The following is a 26,472-nucleotide window of genomic DNA, read 5'->3' as shown; positions in this document are numbered from 1 at the left end:
GAGATACAGAATGAGAGCAAATTGTATAGGGTCTGGAAAGCCAAAATGAATGAGGACTTCTTAATGATAAACAGGCAGCATTTTGAGAGTTCTGGCTAACCCACAGCAAGATTTGGTAGTCAGTAAATTTTTTCATATCAGCGGCACATCATAGAGAGAAGAGGGAACTTGCAATAGAAAAAAAAAAAATCTGTGAGGCAAGCAAAGCTTGCAATATACTTTAATAAAGGTGCTCAAAGGATAACAGATGTAATTCTAAAACAGACTCCCAGATTCACATCCTGGCACTGAGGAGGATAATCTAGTCCAGGAAGCTTCCCCCAACCCCTCTCTTTTGTGTTCCCTGAGTCCCTTGTGTATTCACCTTGGGCATTGCCCTTTTATATTATCTTCTGATGATCTTTTACTCCTTGTCTAGCTTCTCCATTAGACTATAAGAGCCTTAAGAGAGGGACTGTGTCTTCTATGTTATATTTGCAGGACTTTGCTCAAGCCTAGGCCTAGAAGGTGTTCACTATGTGTTGGTAGGTGGGTGGGTGGATGGCTGGGTGGATAAGGGAGTGTGATCTAACCCCTTGATTCTACAGATGAAGACTCTGGGGTTCAGAGGGGTCCAGTGGCCTGTCAAAATCACAGAAGGGTCCCTAGAACAGTATTCTGTGTAACACACCACATCCTTTTGTCTTGAACCATTCTAACCAGTGAGATGTGCATGGTTCACATTCTTGTTCTCTGAGACTCTGGTCACGGTAATGACAGCTGCTATTTGTTTATCAGCTCTGCCAGGTATGGCATTTGGCACTTGATTGTCAATCCTCCCAACAAGCATATAGGATAGAGGAATTATTGTCCTTTTTTTTTCTGATGAGGAAACTGAGGGGGTGGAGGGAAGGAAATGCCAAGGACAGAAGTGATTGTGATATGAGAGGGTAGAGGGAGTTTGTACTGACTTCCTAAAATGAGAAGGGAAAAGAAGGTTCAGACGAAGATAGGATGGGGAAAACCAGCCTGTGTGTCATTGAATGACTATTTGGGGCGTGGTGCTCTTGGATGGCCACACCCTCCTTAACAACTTCTGTTTTTAAACCCCCGTGAGCCTCAGTTCCTCATGAATAAAATGGTGGTAAGGATATCTGTGGTGCAGGAGTTTGTGAGGATTAAGTGTGAAATGTACATAAAGCCCCAGGAGAATGTCTTACTTATCATACTTGCTCTCTTTAAGTTTTAACTTTGGTTACTGTGGTTTTTCAATTTCAGGAGATGAAGTTTCAGTGCATTATGACCCCATGATTGCAAAGCTGGTTGTGTGGGCTGCAGATCGCCAGGCAGCGTTGACGAAACTGAGGTACAGCCTTCGACAGTACAGTGTGAGTGACCTGGGGCCGTGTCAGTGGCCCTGTTGTTCTCTGCCTCTCTACAGCCAAGCGTGACTGTTACGATTGGTCAGCTTTGTCCTTGTCAACTTATTTCCTCCAATTACCCATATGTCACAAACAGAATAATTTCACATGGGAGAATTTCCTATGGGTCAGAATAGAGTTTGAGGACTTCTTAATTTCAGCTAGAAAAGAAAGATTGCAAGACTAAAACTATCAGCATCAGTGTTGACCTCAGTATGAAATTTCTATTCATCCTGTAGATGAGGCCACGACACGCGTGTGGCCTATAGTCTGGTGTTATTTTCTGTGAAGGAAGATAATTATGTTCAGTCTTACCCATTTGAAAGATTTTGTTGCTTTTCTGTAGCCATTCATTTCCTTGGTGCAGTAAGTCCCGTACCACATTGATTTAGCTTCATAGAAGGACTTCTTATTAACCTGTGATATTCAAATTATTATATATCGTGAATTTGATCAAACCTCCTTTTTCTGTGGCTCCACCCACACTGGCCTCTTTGCTACTCCTTAGACACACCCAGCATGGAGCCATGTGTTCCCGTTCTCCTTTCCAGAATATTCTTCCCGCACATGATTCCCTCCTCACCGTCCTCAGCCCTGCTCACTGTGACCCTCAGAGTCCTTCCAGGCCACCCCACAGAACCCTTTGCTGTTCTCTCTTCCTTTAGCCAGCCTTCTTTCTCTTCATATCACCTGACATTATATTAGATATTTGTTTATAGATATTGCTGTCATCTGTCCCTTGAATGTAAGCTCTGTGGAGGCAAGGACTGTGTTTTGTTCCTCACTGTGTCCACAGTATCCAGGTCAGGGCCTGGCACCTAAAAGGCACTCAGTAGGGGGCTTCCCTGGTGGTGCAGTGGTTGAGAGTCTGCCTGCCAATGCAGGGGACACGGGTTCGAGCCCTGGTCTGGGAAGATCCCACGTGCCGTGGGGCGACTAGGCCCGTGAGCCACAACTGCTGAGCCTGCGCGTCTGGAGCCTGTGCTCCACTACAAGAGAGGCCACAATAGTGAGAGGCCTGCGCACCACGATGAAGAGTGGCCCCCACTTGCCGCAAGTAGAGAAAGCCCTTGCACAGAAACGAAGACCCAACACAGCCATAAATAAATAAAATTTTTTAAAAATAAATAAAATAAAAGACACTCAGTAAATGGCTATAACATAAATGAATGAATGGATGAATGAGTGAATGAATGAATGAACCCAAGGCTCAAATAGCAGTTTTGCCCGGGATCCCATTTATTGGGTGGATTTGGGTTAATTTTATACCTTTTTAAATTTTTATATCAGTGTGTCAAAGTTGGATTTTAGTGTTGGAAGGAAGCTCTTTTCAGGTCGTATAATCCTACCCATCCCCAGTGCAGCAATCTTACTCTGTTTGCGGTTTTCCTATTTCGTGGGTGTGTTCTGAGCGGCAAGTCTTCAATATCTTGCAAGTAAATCTCATTTAAGTTTCTTAACGTTTACTTGCTTTCCTAACCTGAGTCAATTAAACGTCTCCATGCTACCTACCCAACACCATTTCCTACGTTGTCTTCATCATAGTAAATTACATAGTGTTGTGTGCAGATGTATAGTGATGATGAAGTGGGTTTTTTCATTTTGTTTTGTTTTTCCTGAGGGTTATTCATAGTAGAAAATACTTAGTAGAAAGAGCAGATGCCATAGAAATGTTTTTCTGAATATGTTGTTTTCCCCACTCACTGGGGACATCGGCTTTTCTTTCCCCTAGATTGTTGGGCTGCACACCAACATTGACTTCCTCCTCAAACTGTCTGGCCACCCAGAGTTTGAAGCTGGGAATGTGCACACTGATTTCATCCCTCAGCACCGCAAAGAACTGTTGCCCCATCGGAAGACCACAGCCAAAGAATTTTTATGCCAGGCAGCTCTGGGGCTCATCCTCAAAGAGAAAGCTATGACTGATGTTTTCAAAATCCAGACACAAGGTACGGAATGCTTTTCTCTTTCTTCTGCTTATCAAGATTTTATGAATAATCATTGAACATGCTTTTTTTTTTGGGCTGTGCCACACAGCTTATGGGATCTCAGTTCCCAACCAGGGATTGAACCCAGGCCACAGTAGTGAACGCCCAGAATCCTAACCACTAGGCCACCAGGGAACTCCCGCTTTTCTTTCTTTATGCCACTCCTACCTCCCTTTTCTTCTGTCAGTGATTGACACCTTCCTCTGCTAAAGTGTTTTTTAGTGTGAAGTAGAGCTCCTCACATCAACACCCTTAGAGCGCCCATCAACACCCTTTAACCCGTTAAATATAACTTAACTCATCACCTAACAGCGTAATGTAGAGAAGGAATTATTTTCAAGCAAACACTGGTTCTCCCCACATCCCATGCTGATATCCCTTCCAACTTTTTTTTTTTTTTTAATTTATTTTTCACTTCCTTCCAACTTCTTTTATTCACCACTCCTTGTGGCCTACTTTGTTGTATCCTCTGTACCTACAGCAACTTCCTTGGTCCTGGAGACTAAAGACAGAGCGCCAGAGATGCTCAGATTCCCTTGGGTTACCCATGATTTATTGCTGAGTTAGCTCCTCCTCTCTTTTTCTATTCTGTGATCAAATTTCTGACTAGCTAGACACCTAGGTACTTCACTGTATCATAGAATCTGGGCACGGGGGGGACTCTGACAGATTCATCCTGGCTGCCACACGCGTGCACCCCTGCTTCAGCATCCCTGCTGAGTTGTTGCCCAGCCTCCTAACACCTCAGGAAGCTGGAAATTCATAATGAAAATTCGTTAGTTAATTACAGTTTCAGTCAGTTCTCCGTTAAGAAGTTCTTCCCTCTAAATTGGCAAAATCTGAGCTCTCCCAAATTTGCTCCATAATGTTTCCTCAGGCTATCTCTGATCTTTGGAGCAAACAGAAAAAGAAAAAATTGAATCCATTTATCCCTTCATTATTATTAGGATTATTATATTATTATAGGATCCTGTTATTGGGATCTTTAATTTCTAGATTCATTCAAGAAAGTTACATTGAAAGCTTAAAATATATAACTATATTTGGAGATCTGTGCTCTGTCCTCATTTGGTCCTTTTACATTAAATAAATGCATCTAACTATACCCCATCTGGTATTCCTAAGCCTGGACTTAGCATTTTTAGAATGGAGTGTCCTCTTACTCTCACTTTCCTTTTTAAAATTTATAACCAGCACAGTGAGGAGTTTCAGAATAAATTGCTTCAATTTAGCTACTCTGTAGCTCCTGGATATTGTCTAACAGAGGGTGAACACACAAATGTCTGGGGTGGACCAGTAACAGAGAAGAGTAAAAGAGGCCAGGTAAAAGAAAAATAGTGAGTGGTGAGGATTTGGGTGACCTGGAATGCGTTTGTCCTGTCAAAAAAGGTGACCACTGTGCAGTTTACGTCACCAGAGGATGAGAGTTGAGGCTGCAAATATTCTGATTTTCAAGAGAAACTGGGATTTTTTTTCATATAAAATTTCCTGAGCCGTAAATGAAAGTGTCTAATTTAAATTTAAAGCAATGAGGGGGCTTCCCTGGTGGTCCAGTGGTTAAGAATCTGCCTTCCAATTCAGGTGGCATGGGTTCGATCCCTGGTCAGGGGACTAAGATCCCACATGCCACAGGGCAACTAAGCCTGCGTGCTGCAACTACTGAGCCCACGTGCCACAACTAGAGAGCCCGCATACTGCAACTGCAGAACCTATGCACTCTGGAGCCCACGAGCCACAACTACTGAGCCCGCACGCTCTGGAGCCCACATGCCACAGCTAGAGAGAAGCCCGCATGCCGCAACAAAGGATCCCATGTGCTGCCACTAAGACCCAAGGCAGGCAAAAATAAATAAATAAATATTAAAAAAAGAAAAAAAAGGAAAAAATAGCTTTAAAAAAAATTTTTTTTTAATAAATTTAAAGCAGTGACTAGAACAAAGAAAACACATTTGTGCTGCCAATATAGGACCTCTTACGTTTTCTTTTGTTAGTAAGCTTTTTTTTTTTTAATTTTATTTATTTATTTATTTATTTATTTATTTTTATGGCTGTGTTGGGTCTTCGTTTCTGTGCGAGGGCTTTCTCCAGTTGAGGCAAGCGGGGGCCACTCTTCATCGTGGTGCGCGGGCCTCTCACTATCGCGGCCTCTCTTGTTGCGGAGCACAGGCTCCAGACGCGCAGGCTCAGTAGTTGTGGCTCACGGGCCTAGTTGCTCCGCGGCATGTGGGATCTTCCCAGACCAGGGCTCGAACCTGTGTCCCCTGCATTGGCAGGCAGACTCTCAACCACTGTGCCACCAGGGAAGCCCCTGTTAGTAAGCTTGATGTTCATTAATTTGTTGTTGAATTTTAAATTTTTTCTAGATCAATACTCTCCTTTTGTATCCAGCAGTGGAAGAAGACTGAATATCTGTTATACCAGAAACATGACTCTTAGGGATGGTAAAAACAGTAAGTAATGTTTTATTAAAAGAGGAATGTGCTTCATAGAAATATAGCACATTTACCTGAAAAAAAAGGATTCAGTCTGGCCACTATCCATTACATTTTTTAAGATCCCTAGCCTAAACAGTGGAAGGAAGCATGCTAAAATAATAGAATTGATTGGCTCTGGGTGGTAGAGTTAATGATATTTTTTTTCTTTTTTACACTTTTTCTATATTTGGTAAATATTTTTAAAATATGTCGTAAAACGTATATAGCAAAATGGCTGAAATGAAATATGACAAAACATTAGTGAGATTACCGTTGGATGGTGGGATTTGAGGCAGTCTTTCTTCCGCCTCTTCTTTGTACTTTCTTTGCTTTGCAGTTTTTCTTCAGTGAGCATGTATGACTTTTAAAGAAGAAAAACAATAACCAAAACTACTCCAGGGAAGAAGGATTGTCCATTGCTCAGGCAGCATTAATGAAGGGGAGTCACTGTTTTACTCACCTATTGGTGGTGAAACTGAGGCATGGGAGGTGCAGTAAAACTTACTCAAGGCTAGTAAGTGGCAGAGCCAAGATTGACACCCAGTCTTTCTGACCTTGGCCCCTGTGCTATTTCCACCACTTTTCCAGTGGAAAATTGAGTTTTGATTGCAAACTAATTTGAATAGGCTCAGGAGGGGACCTGATTTATTGTAACTTAAGTCAGGAAGGGCTGAAACCTAAGCCAGAAGGTGGTTTATAAACTTATGGCTGGAACAGTGTATCAGAGGAACCAGAATCCTGTGATAGCAGGTGGCTGTATCCCTTTTGCTGCAGGACAGTTTGCCTGGCAAGCCAGATGGGTGCAGAGTCAGGGCTGGGAGGACTGGATGACCTTAAATGTGAGGTGTCAATGAGCTGTGCTAACTCCATTATCAGAATGTGCCTACGTTCTACATGTAGAACAGAATGCTCCTGCCAGCTCATCACAGTGCCCTCTGCCCCAGACAGAGTGGAATTTTCTGTACCTCAACTCTGTGTAGATATCCAGTCCCTTATTAAAAGATTCTTTGTTCACAGAAGTTGATTGGGTTATAGCTCTTTAGGTATTTTTTTTCATTCTGAACCTAGATGGTCATTGCCCTAAGTGCCTTGAGTACATGGAAAGAAAGTTTGCAAACATCCCTTATAAAGTAGCATTCTGCAAATGGTTAACCTATCCATTTTATACTGGTGTATTTATTCATTTCATCCTAAAAAGCAGCCTCCAAAATCTGGGAGTATCTTACTCGAGACTCCCATATGCTGAACACAAGTATCAGCAGCAAAGTTTCAGTGACCTCTTCAACCTAAACTAAACAGAAAGATCACGTGTGTGACTGTAACTCAGATGAGCCAACTGTACTTTGGCATGGATCTTCACTCAGGCTCTGAGCAGTGTTGTGAATTATGCTGCATTTTGGGGGATTTTGTTTTTTTAATTTTTAAAGTAAATAAATATATAATTGAAAAGCCAACATGCATGCTGTTCACTACATCCTTTTGGTAGTATTTTTCAACAGTAATCCAGGTCTGAATATAACAGCTTTCAGAATGTTACGGTGAGTCTCTAATATATGCTAATCAGTAGTGACCATGGTTGAATAAGAGAGTGCTCCAAACAGGAAGTCTAAGGGCCCAGAAGCATTTGTGAATCTAAAGTAGAACCAACTCCTAATGTTCTCAGTAAGAACGACCCAGCATTTTAAATATTCAGGGCTGGAAAAATAATCTTCCTTTGTTACTATGATCATGTTTCACAGAACCCTGCCCTACCCTCAATAATAATGGCTAAGATTTACTGAGTGTTTGGTATATATCAGACACTTTGTTAAGCACGTTCCATGGATTATTTCATTTGCATTTTCAGAATAGGCCAATGAGATCAGTGTTATTATTAGTGTCAATTTTATAAATTGAGAACCAAGTCTTAGAGAGATTAATAGTTTTCTTGTAGTCACACCAAAACTAATTGGTGGAGCCAGAATTTGAACCCATGCTCCAGGGTACATGTGCTTACCTAACACTACACCATGCTAAACTTATATACTTTATTAAGTATGTAAGAGGATATTAAACATATATTAAATTTATAAGAGGATGTTTAAGGTTCTCTTGTGGGAGTCAAGAGATACCTAGAGGAGGGAGGAACAAATTCAGTTACCCTATAATATATAAAGGAATTTAGAGTTTTCCTGACAATGTCTTTACTATGATTCTTTTTTTTTAATTTTTAAAAAATTTATTTATTTTATTTTTTTATTTTTGGCTGCATTGGGTCTTCGTTGCTGCGCGCGGGCTTTCTCTAGTTGCGGCGAGCAGGGGCTACTCTTCGTTGTGGTGCGTGGGCTTCTCATTGCGGTGACTTCTCGTTGCAGAGCATGGGCTCTAGGTGCGCGAGCTTCAGTAGTTGCAGCATGCGGACTCAGTATTTGCGGCACGTGGGCCCTAGAGCGCGGAGGCTTCGGTAGTTGTGGTGCGTGGGCTCAGTAGTTGCAGCGCGTGGGCTCAGTAATTGTGGCTCCTGGGCTCCAGAGCACAGGCTCAGTAGTTGTGGTGCACAGGCTTAGGTGCTCTGCGGTATGTGGGATCTTCCCGGACCAGCAATCAAACCCGTGTCCCCTGCATTGGCAGGCGGATTCTTAACCACTGAGCCGCCAGGGAAGTCCTTTACTATGATTCATTCGGCATTCATGTCAGTTAAATTCTTTTCATATCTTATAAATTGAAAGAAAACTGATCTGGTGTAATTGGATGTATTTTCTTATAAGAAAGTTTAAATATATTGGTAAGATATAGGGGGAAAGTTTCATTCATTCATACATTCAGTACAAAGTTTTTGAAAAAACAGATATTCTGAGTAAGGTAAAGAAGAGAAAAAAAGATGTAAGAAATTTACCATTTGGCCAAGGAGAAGTGTATATGTTGGCAAGACGGATGGTGTAGTGGTTAATAATGCAGGCCCTGGAGTCAGACTGTATGGGTTGAATTCCGCTCCCCTCTTGTCTGTGACCCTTGGGCAAGTCACACTCTCTAAGCATCTAGTGTCCTCAGCCGTAAATGGGGATGGTGCTGGCAGTTACTTCCTTGGGTTGTCGAGTATATTAAATGAGGCAACACCTATAAAGCATTTAGCTCATTAGCATTTAGCCCATTGAATGACCTAGAGCAAGCAGTCAATAAACAATAGCTATCATCATCATCATCATTATTATTAAATTATCCCCTTGCTACTATGAAAAGAACAAAATAGATATGTATGTCACATGTTAATTTTTAAAAGTTGGTTGCAGAACAATATTATAAGAATATCCTATTTTTATAAAAGAAAAATATAAATTTGTGCATTTGAAAAAATCTAAAAGGATTCACACATTAAATGTTTAATAGTAGTACATCTGGGCAATAGAGGGGACTTTTTAGTTTATGAACTTCAGTATTTAACTTTTGTGAATATTTTTATTTTTGCAATTTTTAAAAAATATTTTATTTTATTTAATTATTTATTATTTTTGGCTGCATTGGGTCTTTGTTGCTGCGCGTGAGCTTTTCTCTAGTTGTGGTGAGCAGGCTTCTCACTGCGGTGGCTTCTCTTGTTGCGGAGCACGGGCTCCAGGCGCATGGGCTTCAGTAGTTGTGGCGCACAGGCTTAGTTGCTCTGTGGCATGTGGGATCTTCCTGGGCATGTGGGCTCTTCCTGGACCAGGGCTCGAACCCGTGTCCCCTCCATTGGCAGGCGGATTCTTAACCACTGTGCCACCAGGGAAGTCCTATTTTTGCAATTTTTAAAAACAACTGATAAAGAGAGAAATCACTGTCATATAAAACTGGATGAGGGGAGAATCATAATGGTGTTTTATATGCTGAAGTCTTAATGTTCAGAGGAGAGAATTCATTCCACCTAGACAGACTCTTCCCAAGGACAGCGAGTGAGCGTGATGTGTCGGTTGGTGTGACTTAGGACCAGCAAAGTGTGAAGGAGGAGCATGAGCAAAGAGGTACAATTGTGGGGAAGGCTAGAGGCACATATGGAGAATATTAATTGGCCCATTTTCCCATTTGTTTGGAACACAGGGCTATGTAGAAGAATAGTGGGAAACAAGACTGGGAGTTTGGTGCCTTCCATACCAGACCAAGTATTTTGAATGTGGTGGGGACATGCTAGGCAGCATCGGCTGGAACGGTTGAGACAGGAAGCAGGAAGTTTTGGAAGGACCTCTTTGGAGGCAGCCAGGCCAGAAGCTGTGGGACTGAATCAGAGTAGAGCGATGGGAATGGACAGAAGGAAGTGTAGAGGACAGGTCCTCCAGGGGAAGAATTTGGCAGCTTTGTGGTGACTCTTGGAGGTGGAAAGCAAAGGAGAAGGAGAAGGCAAGAATGATAGGTTATAAACCTGAATGACAAGGAAAATGGTGTCAGTCATGGAGCTCACAGGTCAGGAGGGAAGGCAGGCGGACTGGGGAGGTGATTTGTTGGCTCCACCATGTTTATTTTAAAGTGCCAATGGAGGATCCTGCTAGGAGTGACTAACTAGAGTTCTGGAGAAGGAAGGTCAAGGCTGGAAACAGATCTGAGCTGGAAGCATCAAGATGCTGGTTGATGTGTCAGGAGTAGATGAAATGACTTTGGTCTGCATTCTCTACCCCACAAAATTTCCATCTCCTAGGATAGTCTTTAACCTATTCTGTATTCACATAATGATATAAATATATTGTATATTATATTTGTATAGTCTGCACTTTCACATTTATTTAATCATTTACATTCTCATACCCAGTTGATGGGTCAGAATGGATCAGAAAAGCAAGATTTTAAATGACTCGGTCAAGATCACAGAGGTGATCATGCCACAGATGGCAGATTTGGGTCTTAAGCCAGAACTTCTCTTTTCCCAATTACTTACATTTTCTACTATGACACTACAGCCTTTCTTGTTGAGGGGAAAGTATCTGAAATATCCTATAAACTTAAAAGAGCTAAAACTCCAGTTTTAAAAAAGAAAAGTTTGAAATTCACCTTTATTGAAACCTGTCTGATTTTTAAATTTTTTTAATCTTTATTGTCAGGGAGTTAAAAGATGCTGATATCCCTAACAACTAGTTATCCTTAGGTTGAAAGTGAGGTTTTCAGAATCTCAGTTACTGAATAAGTGAATGTCTTCTAATTTTTCTTCAATTTCCCCCCTTTCTCCGTAAAGATGTAGCCATAGCTGTAACATATAACCGTGATGGGTCACATAGCATTCAGGTAAGCCTTTTTGGTTTTGTTCTACAGCTCAGAGCTGAATCTGATCTCTGTCATACTAAGTAGAGTATTTTTTAACTCTCTACTTTCTCTTAAGCCATTGATTATTATGACTATAATTAGGAGAATGTCATGAGCTTTTATTTCAGACGAATTTGGAGAAATTACCCCCTATACATAGTTTCTGATTATTTATTCAGTTTGGCTGTGGGGTTCCTTAAGAATAAAAGATTGGTGAAAAAATAATAATAATAGTTTTGAATCAGACATGTAACAAGCCCCTAAATTATGTGAATGTATTTATATCTAAAGTAGTAGTTCTCAAATTTTTTGGTCTCAAGACCTCTGTACACTCTTAGAAGTTATTGAGACTCCCCTAAGAGCTTTTGTTTGTATTAGTTACATCTATTAATATTTACCATTTAGAAAATTACACTGAGAAAAAAATTATTATTGTTTTAATGTATATTTTTAAAATATACATAATATATAATTTACCATTTTAACCATTTTTAAGTGTACAGTTTAGTGGCATTAAATACATTTACATTGTTGTGCAACCGTCACCACCATCCATCTGCAGAACTTTTCTCCTCTTCCAAAACAGAAACTCTGTACCCATTAAACAGTAAGAGCCCACTCCCACTTCTCCACCCACCCCTCCTCCAGCAATCACCATTCTACTTTCTGTCTCTGTGGATTTAACTACTCTAGGTACCTCATATAAGTGGAATCATTCAGCATTCCTCCTTTTGTAATTGGCTTATTTCACTTAGCATAATGTCTTTGAGGTCCTTCTGTTGTTGTAGCATATGTACAAATTCCCTTCCTTTTTAAGGCTGAATAATATTCCATTGTATGTATATACCACACTTTATTTATCATCTTTCAATGGACACTTGGGTTGCTTCCACCTTTTCCCTATCGTGAATAATGCTGCTATGAACATCAGTATACAAATATCTCTTCGAGACCCTGATTTCAATTCTTTTAGGCATATACCCAAAGAAGTAGAATTGCTGGGTCATATGGTAATTCTCTTTTTAATTTTGGGGGGAACTACCATACTCTTTTCCATAGTGTCTGTACCATTTTACATTCCCACCAGCAGTGCACAAAGGATCCAATTTCTCCATATCCTTCCTTCCAACAATTATATTCTGGTGGGTTTTTTTGTTTTGTTTTGTTGTTGTTATTGTTGTTTTTCTTTTTTTAAATAAACCATCCTCATGTGTGGAAGTAATATCTGACTGTGGTTTTGATTTGCATTTCCATAATGACTAATGATGTTAAACATCTTTTCGTATGCTGATTGGCTATTTGTTTATCTTCTTTAGAGAAATGACTATTCAAATTATTTGCCTTTTTTTAAAAACCAGGTTGGGTTTTTTGTTGAGTTGCAGGATAAACAGAGAAAAGATTATTACAAGCACACATTCCATTAGCCATCAGAGCAAGAACATTATCACGTGTCCTGCAATCTCTAGAAAATTCCACTGTATACTTGAGAGAATGAGGGTAAAAAAAGACAAATAACATTATATTATTATGAAATTGTTTGACTTTGTGGAACTCCTAAAGGGGTTTTTGGGGCCCCAAGGGATCCACAGGTCATACTTTAAGAATCTCTAGTCAAAATTTTTATGATAGACCTCAATTTTTAAAAGTCCATTATATTGGCAAAATGAAATGCTAAAAGCGTTAAAAAACAGTATGAGAACTCAACCAAATTCCTATAGTAAGTATTCAGAGAATAGAATAAATCATTTTTAGTACGAGCTAAGAGATTTCAAATCCTGCAAAATGAATTTATGAATGATGTGCTTTAAATTACACAACGCTTTGAGACACATTGGTTTTCTTTCTCTGAGATTCAGACAGATGATGGGAAATCTACTTAATTTAGTATGTGAGGGTTGCAATTCATATTGGTACCTCTGGTTTAGGAACCCCTTCTTATCCCTTGGTAAATGGTAAATTAAATTGCAGGTTTGTTCTAATCTGCTCATGGAACTACATTCACGAACTTAGAATGTGCTTCTGTAGATCTTTAAACAAAACTGTTCCCAATCTAACCTTTATGTCCTGAGAATTCCACAAACATTCAAATGGCTGTTTTAGTAGGTTACAAAGCAGAGTAAAATGTCATATTTTTTAACTTAGGATAGATGAGAACCATGTATAAATACTGCAGTGTGACCTATTTCACTTTAGCCTACATAATATATTTGAAAAGAATAGCCACAGGACTCTGACACTAATATGGGAATTGAAATGAAAAATAAAGAAAGAAGATTTAAATGAATTTTCTGTGTGTAAGGGAAATCTGTTTCTTGAGTGTGTATATGAGAAAACGTCCTTTTAAACAGAAAGGTTTCATGTCCTTTCGTCAGCTTCCTTGGAAGATTAAGTGTGAAATCTGTTCTTCGGTACTCTCTCTCTCAGAGTAAGAAAATTGTGGTCAATCTCCAGCTAATTTATCTTCTTAAATCATAACCGAAACCCATGAATTGGATCTATATGTTGGTGAAATCTATCTAATTATGGGGTTCTGGCTTTTTTCGTTACTAACTTTGGCACAGTAAAACTAAATTTGACTTTGGGTACTCAGAAATGAGTACTAACATGTAATATACTCAACTGAATTTTAATAATTTTGCTTACTTTGATCTGTATTTCTATTTCACTTTTTTATTGCTATTCTTAAATGAACCTTTATCTGTAGCAGTATGATGCTATAGATATGTTCTATAACTTTTTTTTTCCTTTTAATTATCTTACTGCTGTTTCTTTTTTTTTATTTTTTTTTTTTTATTTTTTTTTTTTTTTTTTATTTTTTCACACACACACACACTGTATTTTATTTTTACAAGAGATAAATCGACTGACACCAAGCATTGTACATGGATGACCACAACAAAAGCAACAATGATTGCAATTACCAAACATGAAACACACTCATACTATGTCATAGTATTGACATTCAGTCCAGTAATCCTCCACTGTAACCTGCTGTTTCTTTCTAGAGTATTTTGTTTATGAATCTTAGGAGGAAATTTCCTACATGACTTTTAAAAAAAAAATTTTACCTATTACCTTTTGAAACTTACTAGTAAAGAATTGATTTTGATTTTAATTCTGTAGGGTTGTTCATTTATTTTATTTTAAGGATCTTATTTTTCTGTTTTTTCAGATTGAAGATAAAACTTTCCATGTCCTTGGTGATCTTTGCAGTGAAGGAGACTGCACTTACCTGAAATCTTCTGTTAATGGAGTTGCTAGTAAAACTAAGCTGATTATCCTGGAAAACACTATTTACCTATTTTCCATGGTAGTGTCTTTTCTTTATAATAACACTGTTGGAGTTTGGGAGAAAATTGCTTGACCAGAGGTATTCCACTGAGATAGTAGAAAGATCCTGCTTCCTTCTCTCACTGCTGTGACCTTTTCTCTGTCTCCCTTTCAGTCTGTTTCTTTGTCACATTTCCACCTTCTCTATTTCTCCATTCATCCCTTTTGTTCTCACAGATTCTCACTGACAGACACATACCCATTTCTTCCTTTAATTCTCAAACACCCTTACCCACTTCTTGTCAGAGCGAATCTCCCTGCTCAGGGGGCAGTGTTCTCTCAGGGATTTGAGGCCCCTGAAAACTTCCCCCAATCACCATCCTCCTGGCACTGGGAATCCTGGGGACTTGGGAGGGTGACCATTGCAGGAGGAGTCTGTGGACCGGATACTCCTTATGGGGGAGGTGGGTGGGGTTAGTGGTGGTCTCGTGGCAGTCAAAGGATCGTTGGGGTAGGCTTGGCATGGATTTGGTTAGGAGCTTGTTAGGAGACCTTGGTGTTCTGCATGGGCGAAGAAAGGGAATGGATTATCAAATATACTGTGGCCTCTTCAGAGTCTTCTCACATTTGGGAACCATCTTCCAGACCACAGTCCTTTGTGATGAGATGCCTTTAGTGTTCCAGTAATTAAACTACATATTTGGAGTCAAGGTTTATCTCATTTTACCCGGCATTTCTTGCCATAGTCAATGTGCTAGAACAATATGACGGCAGAGGCCGTAGAGTGGAGTGGTGAAGAGCATGGGTTCTGGAGTATGAAGCTGCTTGGGTTCAAATCCTGGCCCTGCCAGCATCTGCTTGACCTTGAGCAAGTTAAACTCTCTAGGCTTCAGTTCTCCCATCTATGAACAGAAATAAATAAATAACAGTACCCAACTCATAAGGCTGTTGGGATCATCAATGACATTATATATACATATAGTTGTTAAGAAGAGTTCCTGGCTTAGACTAAGCACCTTATAGTGGGGTTGCTACTAAAAATGGCTTCCAGACAGTGGCTGTCTTTTACCAACAGTTATATACTTTAATTCTTTTAATCCCCTGTGAGGCATGTATGCCATTACTTCTTTACAGTGGGAAACCAAGAGTGAGGGGTTTAGTAATTTGCTCAAGGTACAAAGCTAGATTAGAACCCTGGTATTAAAGACGACTGATATTTAACAAATAGTTTGAAAATAATCATCACCTCAGGTCTATTAGTAAAACTACAGTGATCTTAATTTCATTTCTGATTTATGTTATAAATATATATCCCATAAATATCATTTCTATTTATAGGATGGAAGTATTCAGATTGGCATTCCAGTCCCCAGATACTTGTCTTCAGTGAGCTCAGAAGGAACCCAAGGAGGTGCCGTAGCTCCTATGACTGGAACTGTTGAAAAGGTAATGATGTGAACGTATGTAGAATGATGTACAATAAGTCCTAATAAATGTCTTTGTTGAACTTTGTTGTATATATTCTTTTTCCCCCTCTCTAAATCTTGCTCATAGGAAAGCATCCATTTCAAGAAAACAAGAGGACCTATTATAGATTCAAGTTCTATATTACAGTGAAAATACCATTTACCTAATTTTTTTTTTTTTTTTTTAAGACTGTGTCGGGTCTTTGTTGCTGCGCACTGGCTTTCTCTAGTTGCGGCAAGCAGGCGCTACTCTTTGTTGCGGTGCGCGGGCTTCTCATTGCAGTGGCTTCTCTTGTTATGGAGCACGGGCTCTAGGCACGCGGGCTTCAGTAGTTGCAGCACACGGGCTCAGTAGTTGCGGCGTGCAGGCCCTAGAGCACGCGGGCTTCACTGGATGATGCGTGCGGGCTTGGTAGTTGTGGCTCCCGGGCTCTAGAGCACAGGCTCAGTAGTTGTGGCGCACGGGCTTAGTTGCTCCGCGGCATGTGGGATCTTCCCAGACCAGGGATCGAACCCGTGTCCCCTGCATTGGCAGGCGGATTCTTAACCACTGCGCCACCAGGGAAGTTCCCATTTACCTAATTTATGATAAAGACTTCTTTGAAGTGGGAATTTCCATCAAAGTACAAATAATCAAGGTTGTCTTTATATGATTAAAATGGAACATTCACCAAGCATTATCCAAAATTTGAAAGGTATTGGTGAAGAACAATGTGGTTTGGTGTTGAATGCCGCATATATTCAGAGTTGAGATCCATACTGATATAACTTCCAATGGTGGTAGATCAGTAGTCTCCTTTTATATACTTACATATAGTAGAGTCCCCTTAAATGCATTTAAGTCATAAAAATTCAACTGTATGTTCTTGGTACCCATAAATAAAAGAAGAAAACAACTATTTAAATAGTGTGAGTGATTTCACCCACCATTCCTGTCTGGAAATGTTTGCCCCAGAAGGGCAACAGACTTGAGGGACGTGGACCTGCCTTTCGCTCATTCAGTCTCAGTTCCCACAGGCCTCTTGTAATATGGGAATTCCCTACTCAGGGTGTACTTTTTTTTTTTTTTTTTTTTAGAAAGTACTTGAACTGCGTTTTTTAATTTTTTTAATTTATTTTTATTTATTTATTTATGGCTGTGTTGGGTCTTCGTTTCTGTGCGAGGGCTTTCTCTAGCTGTGGCAAGTGGGGGCCACTCTTCATTGCGGTGCGCGGGCCTCTCACTATCGCGGCCTCTACTTCTTGCGGAGCACAGGCTCCAGACGTGCAGGCTCAGCAGTTGTGGCTCACGGGCCCAGTCGCTCCGCAGCATGTGGGATCCTCCCAGATTAGGACTCGAACCCGTGTCCCCTGCATTAGCAGGCAGACTCTCAACCACTGCGCCACCAGGGAAGCCCTCAGGGTGTACTTTTAAACATGCACTTTTTTCCCCCATAACTGACCTAAACCCAGATCATTGATTTCATTGCATGCTACTAAAGTTACCACCCAGCGTTGGGTGATTGTGGGGCTCTCAGACATGTTTCTCATTTTTCACAGTTTTGACTGTACACATTGACTTTAGAACCTAACTCTACTGTGTGATGTTTCTGAAAACTACTTGATAACCATGTTAACCAAGAAGACAGTAAAACCATATGGGATATATGAGTTCATTTATACTTGAAAAAAGGAAAATAGAGATATTTTTCTGTATTGCCAGTAAGTTTAATTCTTTCACATGAAGATTGTCTATGCATTTACTACACAAGGCCCTAAAGACCTGAAACACTATCCTAAACAACCTAAACACTAGAAAACCAGGCAAGACCCTCCACCCTGCCTATTGTGAAAACATTTAAGTGTAGTACAGGCATACAGCAGAGATATTGCAGGTTTGTTTCCAGACCACCACAGTACAGCAAGTCACATGAATTTCTTGGTTTCCCAGTGCATATATAGGTTATGTTTAAACTACACTGTAGCCTGTTAAGTGTGCAATAGCAGTATGTCTTTAAAAAAATGTACATACCTTGATTAAAAAATACTTAGATATATGTATAACCGAATCACTTTGCTGTGTGTCTGAAACTAACACAACATTGTAATCAACTATACTCCAATATAAAATAAAAATTACAATAAAAAAACTGTATTGCTAAAAAATGCTAACCATCATCAGAACCCTCAGTGAGTCATAATCTTTTTACTGTAGAGGGTTTGAAATTTTGCAAGAATTACCAAAATGTGACACAGAGGCACAAAGTGAGCAAATGCTGTTGGGAAAATGGCACCCATAGACTTGCTTGATGAAGAGTTGCCACAAACCTTCAATTTCTTAAAAAGAAAAAAAAAGCAATATCTGTGAGGCACAATAAAAGGTGAAGAGCAATAAAACGAGGTGTGCCTGTAGTCAGTCCTTCCCTGTTGGTGATATGTCTTGTCTGTATATTCATGAAAACACAAAAGGATCTTGAAATACATTAAGTGTATTCATCTGATTCAAGGAAAACTCAATGGGTTGGGGGGCAGGGATGGGTAGCTAAGGAGTGCCCCCCACTGACAACAGTGCCCGCAATGCCAGACTGACCTATGGGTCTCTGATTTATGCCAGTATGTTTGTCTTTGGCGGACAAGACAACCACATAGACACATACTTCTGCTGTGTACGTTTATATACCAACTCTGTGGACCACAAAGGACCTCTGTGTTTTTAAATATTAACCTGTCACTCTGACTCTCTAGGTGTTTGTGAAAGCTGGAGACGAAGTAAAAGCTGGAGATTCTTTGATGGTTATGATCGCCATGAAGATGGAGGTAAGTGAAATCACGGGTTCACTTGCCAAATAAACTTTGGAAACTATCAGTCCCAATCATTCTTTTGTCTTATTTTGTAAATTAAGACCATTTTAAATACTAAGAACCATGGATTGATGAAGCATTAACCGCAGGAAACAAAACCAAACCATCCTTCTCTTACATTTTCATTTTAATTTTGTGAGATCGTGCCTGTCATTTGTGATTCTGAAATTATCAGTAGCTTAGATTCAGGCAGTAACCCAACAGAATATTAGCTACTGGTATTTTCTAAGGCCATACCTAGGATGCCAAATATCAGTATCAAAGTGAAAACCTCAGTCAAGTTAAATTAGCTGTTTAGGTTTTTCGATGGTTAGAAATTGTAGGCCATTGGTTCTGAGCCCCGGTCACAAATTGCACCTAGGAAGCTTTTTGCAAAAGTACCTCCCAGACCAGCTGAACTGGGATTTCCTGTAGGGGAGCCCAAGGATCAGTAGTTTTTAAAAGCTTTCCAGGTGAGAGTCTACTGTGAAGCTTGAGCTGAGAATTACTAGCTAATGCAGAGCCTCCCAATTATTGACCAGGTGCATCAAGGTAGTGATTCCTCTCAATCCCCAAGCGCACCATAAAACTGTTATTATTTTCTCTGTGTGCTGTGATATGAGAAGGGTCGGGAAGCACTGACACATGACAAAACATCTAAATAATTGGCTTCATTTTTCACTTTCCGTGTTTCTTGACTTGGTGTGTGCTCAGCCCTCACTAGCATCACAGCCAGTGTTTGTCATGCCTTCTGTCTTTGCAGCATACCATAAAGGCCCCAAAGGATGGCACTATCAAGAAAGTGTTCTACGAAGAAGGTTCTCAGGCCAACAGACACGCTCCTTTAGTCGAGTTTGAGGAGGAAGAATCTGACAAAAGGGAAGCAGAATAAACTCCATTAAATAAGCGGCCAATTAAGCAGCCTCCTAAGTGTAGTATCTCTATACCAAAATGGGAAAGTGCCTTCCTGCTTTTCTCGGGGTCTGATGACCAACACTTTTACTAAATGATTGTATGATTGCGCTTAAAACCGTTTCGTATTTAAGAATCATGTACTTGGGTCACAAATACAATAAATTATGTCAAAATACTTCATACTAATAAAATTAAATTATACTTTTTTATTGGGAGACAATATAGTTTGTTTCTGCCTCAAATTTTATACAATGTAGTGTTTTTTTAGGAAGGTGAGCAGCAACTTGATCAAAGAAGAACGACTGAAAGAGAAAAGGTCATTTAACTAAATGAATTATTTCCTAGTCACAGTCATGACGAAAATGGACAGTAACATATTTCAGAGACAGATGCCATAGCACTAAACCTAAGAGTTTTTTGCCAAAGAGTAACTTCTTAGGTAGTTTAAACACATGGATGCTATTTGTTTCTTGTTTTTGTGATTGGAAAGTTTCTATCTAGACTGCCTCTGCCTTTATTGTACATTCTAAGCTTGTATAAATATATATACACACACTTATGCTTTTGTGTATATGTATTTTATACACCTACATATTATATATTTAAATTGTATGCTAGAACATATTTTTTCTAGAAACGCACTTTCAGTCCCCTGCATTTTCAGGTATCCACTGAAGTGTTAAATATTTGTTGAACTGAGTTCTTACTGCACACATGAGATTATGTTAAATGTTGTAGAGAATACAAAGAAATTTAAAAATATGGTCTCTGTACTTTTAAGGTACTGATGATTTAATTGGGGAAATAAGACATAATCATGTCGAAAGTTATGTGGGAAAACAATCAGATCCACAATTAAGCAATTCCATTGTCCAGAGAGTGGTGAGAAAGGTACCAAATACTAAATTTGGAAACGCTGAGTTCTCAAGTAAATCTGATCACACAGCTTAGTTAGAATGTCCATTTTTCCAACAAGGCAGCATGAAACCTAGCACACTAAGACGTGGATGGGGGTGAAGGCTGATGGCATATGACTGGGGCAGGACATGTCTTTTAGGAGCTGTGGGGAAGAGAGTCCCGTGGGCAGGTGTGCTCAGGGTAGGTTTCATTAGGAAGGAGAACCCAAGCACAGTAGCAGGGGCGCAGGGGGGTTGCAGACTAGAAAGGAAGGAGCTTTTGAAAATGAGTAAGTTGTGTTCTATATCTGGGAGCAGATCTGCCCTATTGGAGTGGGAGGTGCTTGGAGGTTAGGCAGGGACAAAAAGAGAAAAGGTATGAAATTTAGGTTGGGACCAGATTTTAACTGGCATGGAATGGCAGGTTTGCATTTTATCTTGCAAGTTGTGGTTACACTGAATTATTTTTCAACAGGGAAAGCAGTGATTTTGAAAAAAATTATCTGGCTGTTAGTGCCCCTTTAAAAACAACTTTGACATTATTTCACAAGGTTGAACATTTGTATACCCTATGACCTAACATCCCAGTTCAGAAATGCACAAATGCACTTGTGCACCAAGAATGTTGATAGCCACATTACCCATAATAGCAAAGCACTGGAAACAATCCGAGTTGGTTGGCAGGAGAAGGAGTAAATAACTGTGGTATGGCACACAGTGGAATACTATGTAACAGCAAACTAAACAAGAGCATCAACATGGGTGAATCTTGGATTCATAATAGTGAAATAGCATGTACCAGGAGATATACACAGTATGGTACTTTCTTTACCGTCTTCCAAAATCAGCAAAATCAACTATATTCATATATGTAAAATAAAGCTATATTCTTTTTTTTTTTTAATTGAGGTATGGTTGATTTACGATATGGTGTCAGTTTCAGGTGTACAGCAAAGTGATTCACTTATATATCCTTTTTCAGATTCTTTTCCATTATAGGTTATTACAAGATATTGAATATAGTTCCCTATGCTATACAGTAATTCCTTGTTGCTATTTTATGCATAGTAGTTTGTATCTGTTAATCCCATACTCCTAATTTACCCCTACCCCCTCCCTCTCCCCTTTAATAAAACTACATTCTTTAAAAAGTAGAATAAAAAATTTAAAGACAGTGATTAGCTCCAGGTATTAAGCAAGGGGTTGACATGTGTGAAGTATGTACAGGTAGATGCAAGTTACTGTTAATGTTCTAGTTGTGGGGCTGAGTGGTTGGTTATATTTATTATACAATTATATTACAAAACTAACATGTTACATATGATTCAAATAATGTTTTAGAAAATTTCATCTGGCAGTAACTTGCAAGTTGGATGGAGGAGGAGAAGACTAGAGGCTTGAAAACCAGTTAGGAAGAGGTGCTTACAGATAGATATTTAGGCATGAGGTAGTAAAGGAAGAGGCCATCTAAACCAGTGCTTTTTTTTTTCTTTTTGACCATGCCACGAGGCCCTCGGCAATGAAAGCACGGAGTCCTAACCACTGGACCGCCAGGGAATTCCCTAAACCAGTGCTTTTAATTATAGTTTTAGCAGCACAGTGTTCTGCCCTGCCCAAACAAAGCTTCCTCTGTTGACAAGAGGAAAAAGCAAAGGTGCTATGGTGGAAATTTGGGGTTGCTGTATGCCCCCTTTCATATCCTTCAGGGGAACAAGGTAGTTATTCTCTATTTCATTGTTAAGGGGCTATGTAGATCACAGGTAATAATGTGTAGAGAAGGAATTTGAAGCCAGCCAATTACCCACATATTGGCGAAATTCTTTGAGATCATCGCTGTGGTACTGTGTGAGCAGAGTTCCTTTGCACATGACTGCATCTGTTTCTTCTAAAACATTCAGGGCATTTGCTGTATACCAGGGCCTCTGGAAACAAAGACGGTAAGAAATGGTTTTTGCCCTTGCCTCAATTAAAGGGAAAGAGGACCCAGCTGTATAGAATAAAGTACTGTAATTGATGGTAAGTAGTATAATATGCTTGGGCACCAGGTGCCACGGAGGGGCTCAAATGAGTGGAGTAATAAATTCTACTTTGGGTCAGGAAGCTGAGGGAGCGCAGTGATATTTGAACTGGGCTTTGGAGGAGAGCCATTTGCCAGAGGGAGAAAGAAGGTAAGACCAGGCCATTGCAGGGAGAGGGACTAGCAGGGCTAATAATAACAGTGAGGTGTGAAAATACACACTGTTCGGGGCACAGAGGGATCCAGCAGAGGCTGGACCACGGGGCGTGGCCGAGCAGGGCTGGGACGTGGCAGCCTAGCCGGGGAAGGACTTTATTCTGGGGGCAGTTGGGAGCCCTGCAGATTTTCAAACAGGTTTTCCAAAGTTATTTCTGTCCACAGTCTGGAATACAGATTGGAAAGTAGAGGGAGACTGGAGACAGTGTGTCCAAAAGAGGCACCAAATATGGAAGCCTGGCCTGGGTGGTCCAGGTCCAGAAGACAGACCTCAGTATACATCTCCTTGACTTAAAAGTAGCTCTTCTTTTGGATAAGATCCATTTATAGGGATGGATCAAAACCTGAGCCATACTGTTGGAAGAAAGTCGTCTGTTACCTTATCTTTGGCAATAGCATTTTGGATACAGTGTGTTTAGGTCTGTAATAACCAAGAAAACAAAACCTAAGAGCCCTGATGATTGCTTTTTAGTCACTGAGGAAGCCACATAGCATTGTAGACAAAACAGCTTTGGAATTGCAATTCTTGCATGCAGATCTGAGCCTTGCCACTTACTGTAGTGTCTTGGGCACGTCCTTTACTTCCTCTGAGCTCTATCTGTGAATGAGGGTAGTAGCACTACCTCACAGAGTTGTTGTGAAGATTAAATGAGAAAATACAGAGGCTGACTTTAGCACTGTGCTTGAAACATCATTTACACTCACCTGGTAGTTATTAATTTCTTAACTTCAGTTATTGCTTGAGAGCAATTGAGAAACTGCTCTAAATTAAGCCCAGCTGATCATCCTTGCCAGCCAAATTCCCAGGTCCCATGTGGTGAAAAATCCTGCCTGGTCATGCATCACCCTATCCCCTCTCTTCACTCCCTCCCTCAGCTCTAGCCTGCTCCAGGGCCAGCCAGGCACCTGTCGACCACAGGCAGACTGTGGTGCTGCCAGGGGAAGCCTCCATCAGCCACCACCCCCCCCCGCAACCGTCAGCCACAGTCGGCTGCCAGGCTGGCATGTTCCAGAGCCTGCCTGCTAATGGGACAGAAGCACTCCCAGCAGCAGCTCACCTCTTGAGCAAAGGCTGGGCCTGGGCTTGCTCCATCTTCCGCATCAGTCGTCACGCACGTGTGTAGCTGGTACTTGGAGGGGAGACCTTGGTATCTGGCTGAAGCCTGTTTGAGTGGGCATTACCGTTCCGCTGGGCAGCTAGGGAAGTCTCTTACTTAGCTCAACTATCTCTTTTTTTCTTCTGTGACTGGCTTCTCTTGCACATGTACCATTCTTAACTCTCCAGTAGTTCTCTTAGGAATATTAGACGTTGGAATGTGCGTCTGTGTTCTGCCTGCACATGGCACTTCTGCTGTTGTCGTTAAAATATTTACAGTGTTGAGAGTAATACTTTGCACTTCTGTTGCACCTTTCATCAGAGGATCTCAGAAAGCACTCCTAGATATTCACACTAAGCTTCAAAATAACCAGGAAGAGGAAAATGTGATTTTAAACCGTGTGGTGAGAGGGGAGGAGATGGGTGTCCCCAAATGCTTTGCTCCGAGCCCAGAGCACGGAGTCTTGGGTCGTAAGTCCCTTCCTGCTAATGACACACTGCTCCCTGAGGGCTGGCCCCAGGGAGCTGCAGCCGTGGGGTTAGGGGTTCTTCTCTACCAGACTCTGACTATAGGGCGTCCAAGGAAGCCCTGCCCGCGGCTCTTTCGAAGTCTCCAGCTGGGTAGGAGCATTCTTGCCTACCCACCCCCACTCCCTGTGAGTAACCCTGGGGACACCATTTCTTCTGGACCAGGGGGTGCCTGGGCCGCTAGCAGATCATAGCCCTGATACCAGTGATTACCCTGTCACCCTGACGTTTGTCTCCCATCTGCTGGATCCTAGGAATCAATGTCTTTGGGCCTCTAACTGGCTCAGTCTCCCGCAGTGAGTTGCCCTCCCCTTAAACCTCCAAGCACAGCCTAGATGTAACTCCCTCCCTCCTAAGATGGCTAACATTCTCTGTTCCTACCACCTCTGGTTAGTATTTTGCTAAACGCTTTGATGAGATGTGAAATAACTCTCATTCCAAATACACCACTCCCACCCCAGAAAAAATTTTTAAAAAACGCTAACAACAACAACAAAGAAAGGTAACTTGGGACTTCTCTGTGTTCCCAATTATTCTTACTCCTTTCTCATGACCACCTATATCATAAAAGCACATGGTTTTCTCCATTCCTGAAAGCAGGCTTCATGTTAATTATAATGCAGACCGGCACCCGCCTAAGTTTGTTCCCCGGTTACCCATCTGGCCCCAAGCGGAGCTTCGCTTTTTGCTGAAGCTAAACAGACTTCTCATTCTCAGTTGCCCTCGACCTTCCCTGCTCCTCCCCCAGGCCTGACCCGTCACACACCTTAACGCTGGAGTCATCCCACCCTAATACAACACATCTAATCATTACTGAAGAGCTCTTACACGCAAGATAAGCCATAGATCTTTAGTTCCTTAGCCATGTAAATATTGTTAGTCTCTTCTCAAATAAGTATTAATTTTGGAATAGGTAATATATTCCCATGGTTCAAAATCCAAAAATGTATATTAAAAGATACACAGTGAAAGTCTCCCTCCCACCCACACAGTCCCCTCACCTCTGCCAGTAGTTAACCACTATTTTTTTTTTTTGGCCGCACTGCACGGCTTGCGGGACCTTACCCGCGCCCTCGGCAGTGAAAGCGTGGAGTTCTAACCATTGGACCACCAGGGAATTCCCTATTTGACCACTATTGTTTGTTGTGTATCTTTCTGTTACCCGAAAACTGAGTTCACCTCGGTGGGCCAAAAGACACAACCAAGCCAAAGATTGGGAGAAGGAAGTGTTTATTACTTGCAGCAGGTAAGGAGAACACTGGGATCTTTCCCAAAGCAGTGTCTCCCCAAACAGCAAAACTGGGGACCTTTTAAGCTAAGGGTACGTGCATATTCATAAAGGGGCTTGGGTGGTGAATGCATATTCATGAAGGGGCTGGAGCAGAGGAGAAGTCAGTGTAGAACTGGAGCCAAGCTTGGCAGAGTCCAAGCTTTAGTTGATTGAAGTCACGAGGGTCAGAAAAGGTCAACATCATCATTCCCCAAATTCTGACCAGTCTGGGATCTTAGCTTGTAGTTACCACCTGTGTGGGGATCTGAGTTCCTGCAAACAACTCAAAGAGATGTATCAGATTGTCAGGTATATCCCTTGAAGAGCACTCTGCTGACTATCGTTTCTTGACGGCTTTTCCTTTGTTTCTCCCTTCTACACTAGAAGTCAAATTCCGCACTTTGCTTTTTTATTTAATAATGTGTGTTAGAGATCCTTCCATAACAATATATAGGGAGTTTCCTTATTCTGTTTCACAGCTGCATGGTATTCCATTTGTTCCACCAAATGGATATAATTTATTCAATCAGACCCTTATTGGTAGATATCTAGACTGTTTTTAACATTTTGGTATTATAAAAAAATGCTGCAGTGAATAACTTGACAATACCTTATTTTGCACATACTCAGTTATATGTGTTAGGATAAATTCATAGAAGTGAATTGCTGGGTCAAAGACCAATTATAAAGTATTGAAAAATTAAGCTAAGCCGCTGACCGAGCCTGCTGCTTTCTCGCTACTGCTTTGGCTTCCCGGCTCCCCCCCCGGATGGAGAGGGCGGCCCGGCCGTGGATGGTCAGATAGCTTCTACCTCTCGCCGCCCATCCCTGGCCCCAACCAGCACAGAGCAGATGGCAGCAGCAGGTGAAGAGGA

The 26,472-nt window shown here is 40.9% G+C and overlaps 1 protein-coding gene across 4 annotated transcripts in view; it reads left to right on the top strand.

Annotated features, from left to right (window-relative positions):
* Positions 1–19,796, top strand: part of MCCC1 (methylcrotonyl-CoA carboxylase subunit 1) — a 62,763-nt gene extending 42,967 nt beyond the window's left edge. For all 4 annotated transcript variants that reach the window (XM_059920595.1, XM_059920597.1, XM_059920596.1 and 1 more), the window contains 8 exons: positions 1,258–1,367; positions 3,133–3,349; positions 5,752–5,838; positions 11,036–11,085; positions 14,276–14,413; positions 15,712–15,819; positions 18,564–18,635; positions 19,423–19,796. In XM_059920595.1, the coding sequence (XP_059776578.1) occupies positions 1,258–1,367; positions 3,133–3,349; positions 5,752–5,838; positions 11,036–11,085; positions 14,276–14,413; positions 15,712–15,819; positions 18,564–18,635; positions 19,423–19,551 (911 nt within the window). In that variant the 3' untranslated portion in view covers positions 19,552–19,796. The remainder of the gene's footprint in view (positions 1–1,257; positions 1,368–3,132; positions 3,350–5,751; positions 5,839–11,035; positions 11,086–14,275; positions 14,414–15,711; positions 15,820–18,563; positions 18,636–19,422) is intronic.
* Positions 19,797–26,472: the final 6,676 nt, after the last annotated feature.

The sequence above is a fragment of the Balaenoptera ricei genome, chromosome 4, assembly GCF_028023285.1.
Source record: "Balaenoptera ricei isolate mBalRic1 chromosome 4, mBalRic1.hap2, whole genome shotgun sequence".
Classification (NCBI taxonomy): Eukaryota; Metazoa; Chordata; class Mammalia; order Artiodactyla; family Balaenopteridae; genus Balaenoptera; species Balaenoptera ricei.
The sequence above is the reverse complement of the archived record's forward strand: the minus strand, read 5'-3'. Positions and strand labels throughout refer to the sequence as shown.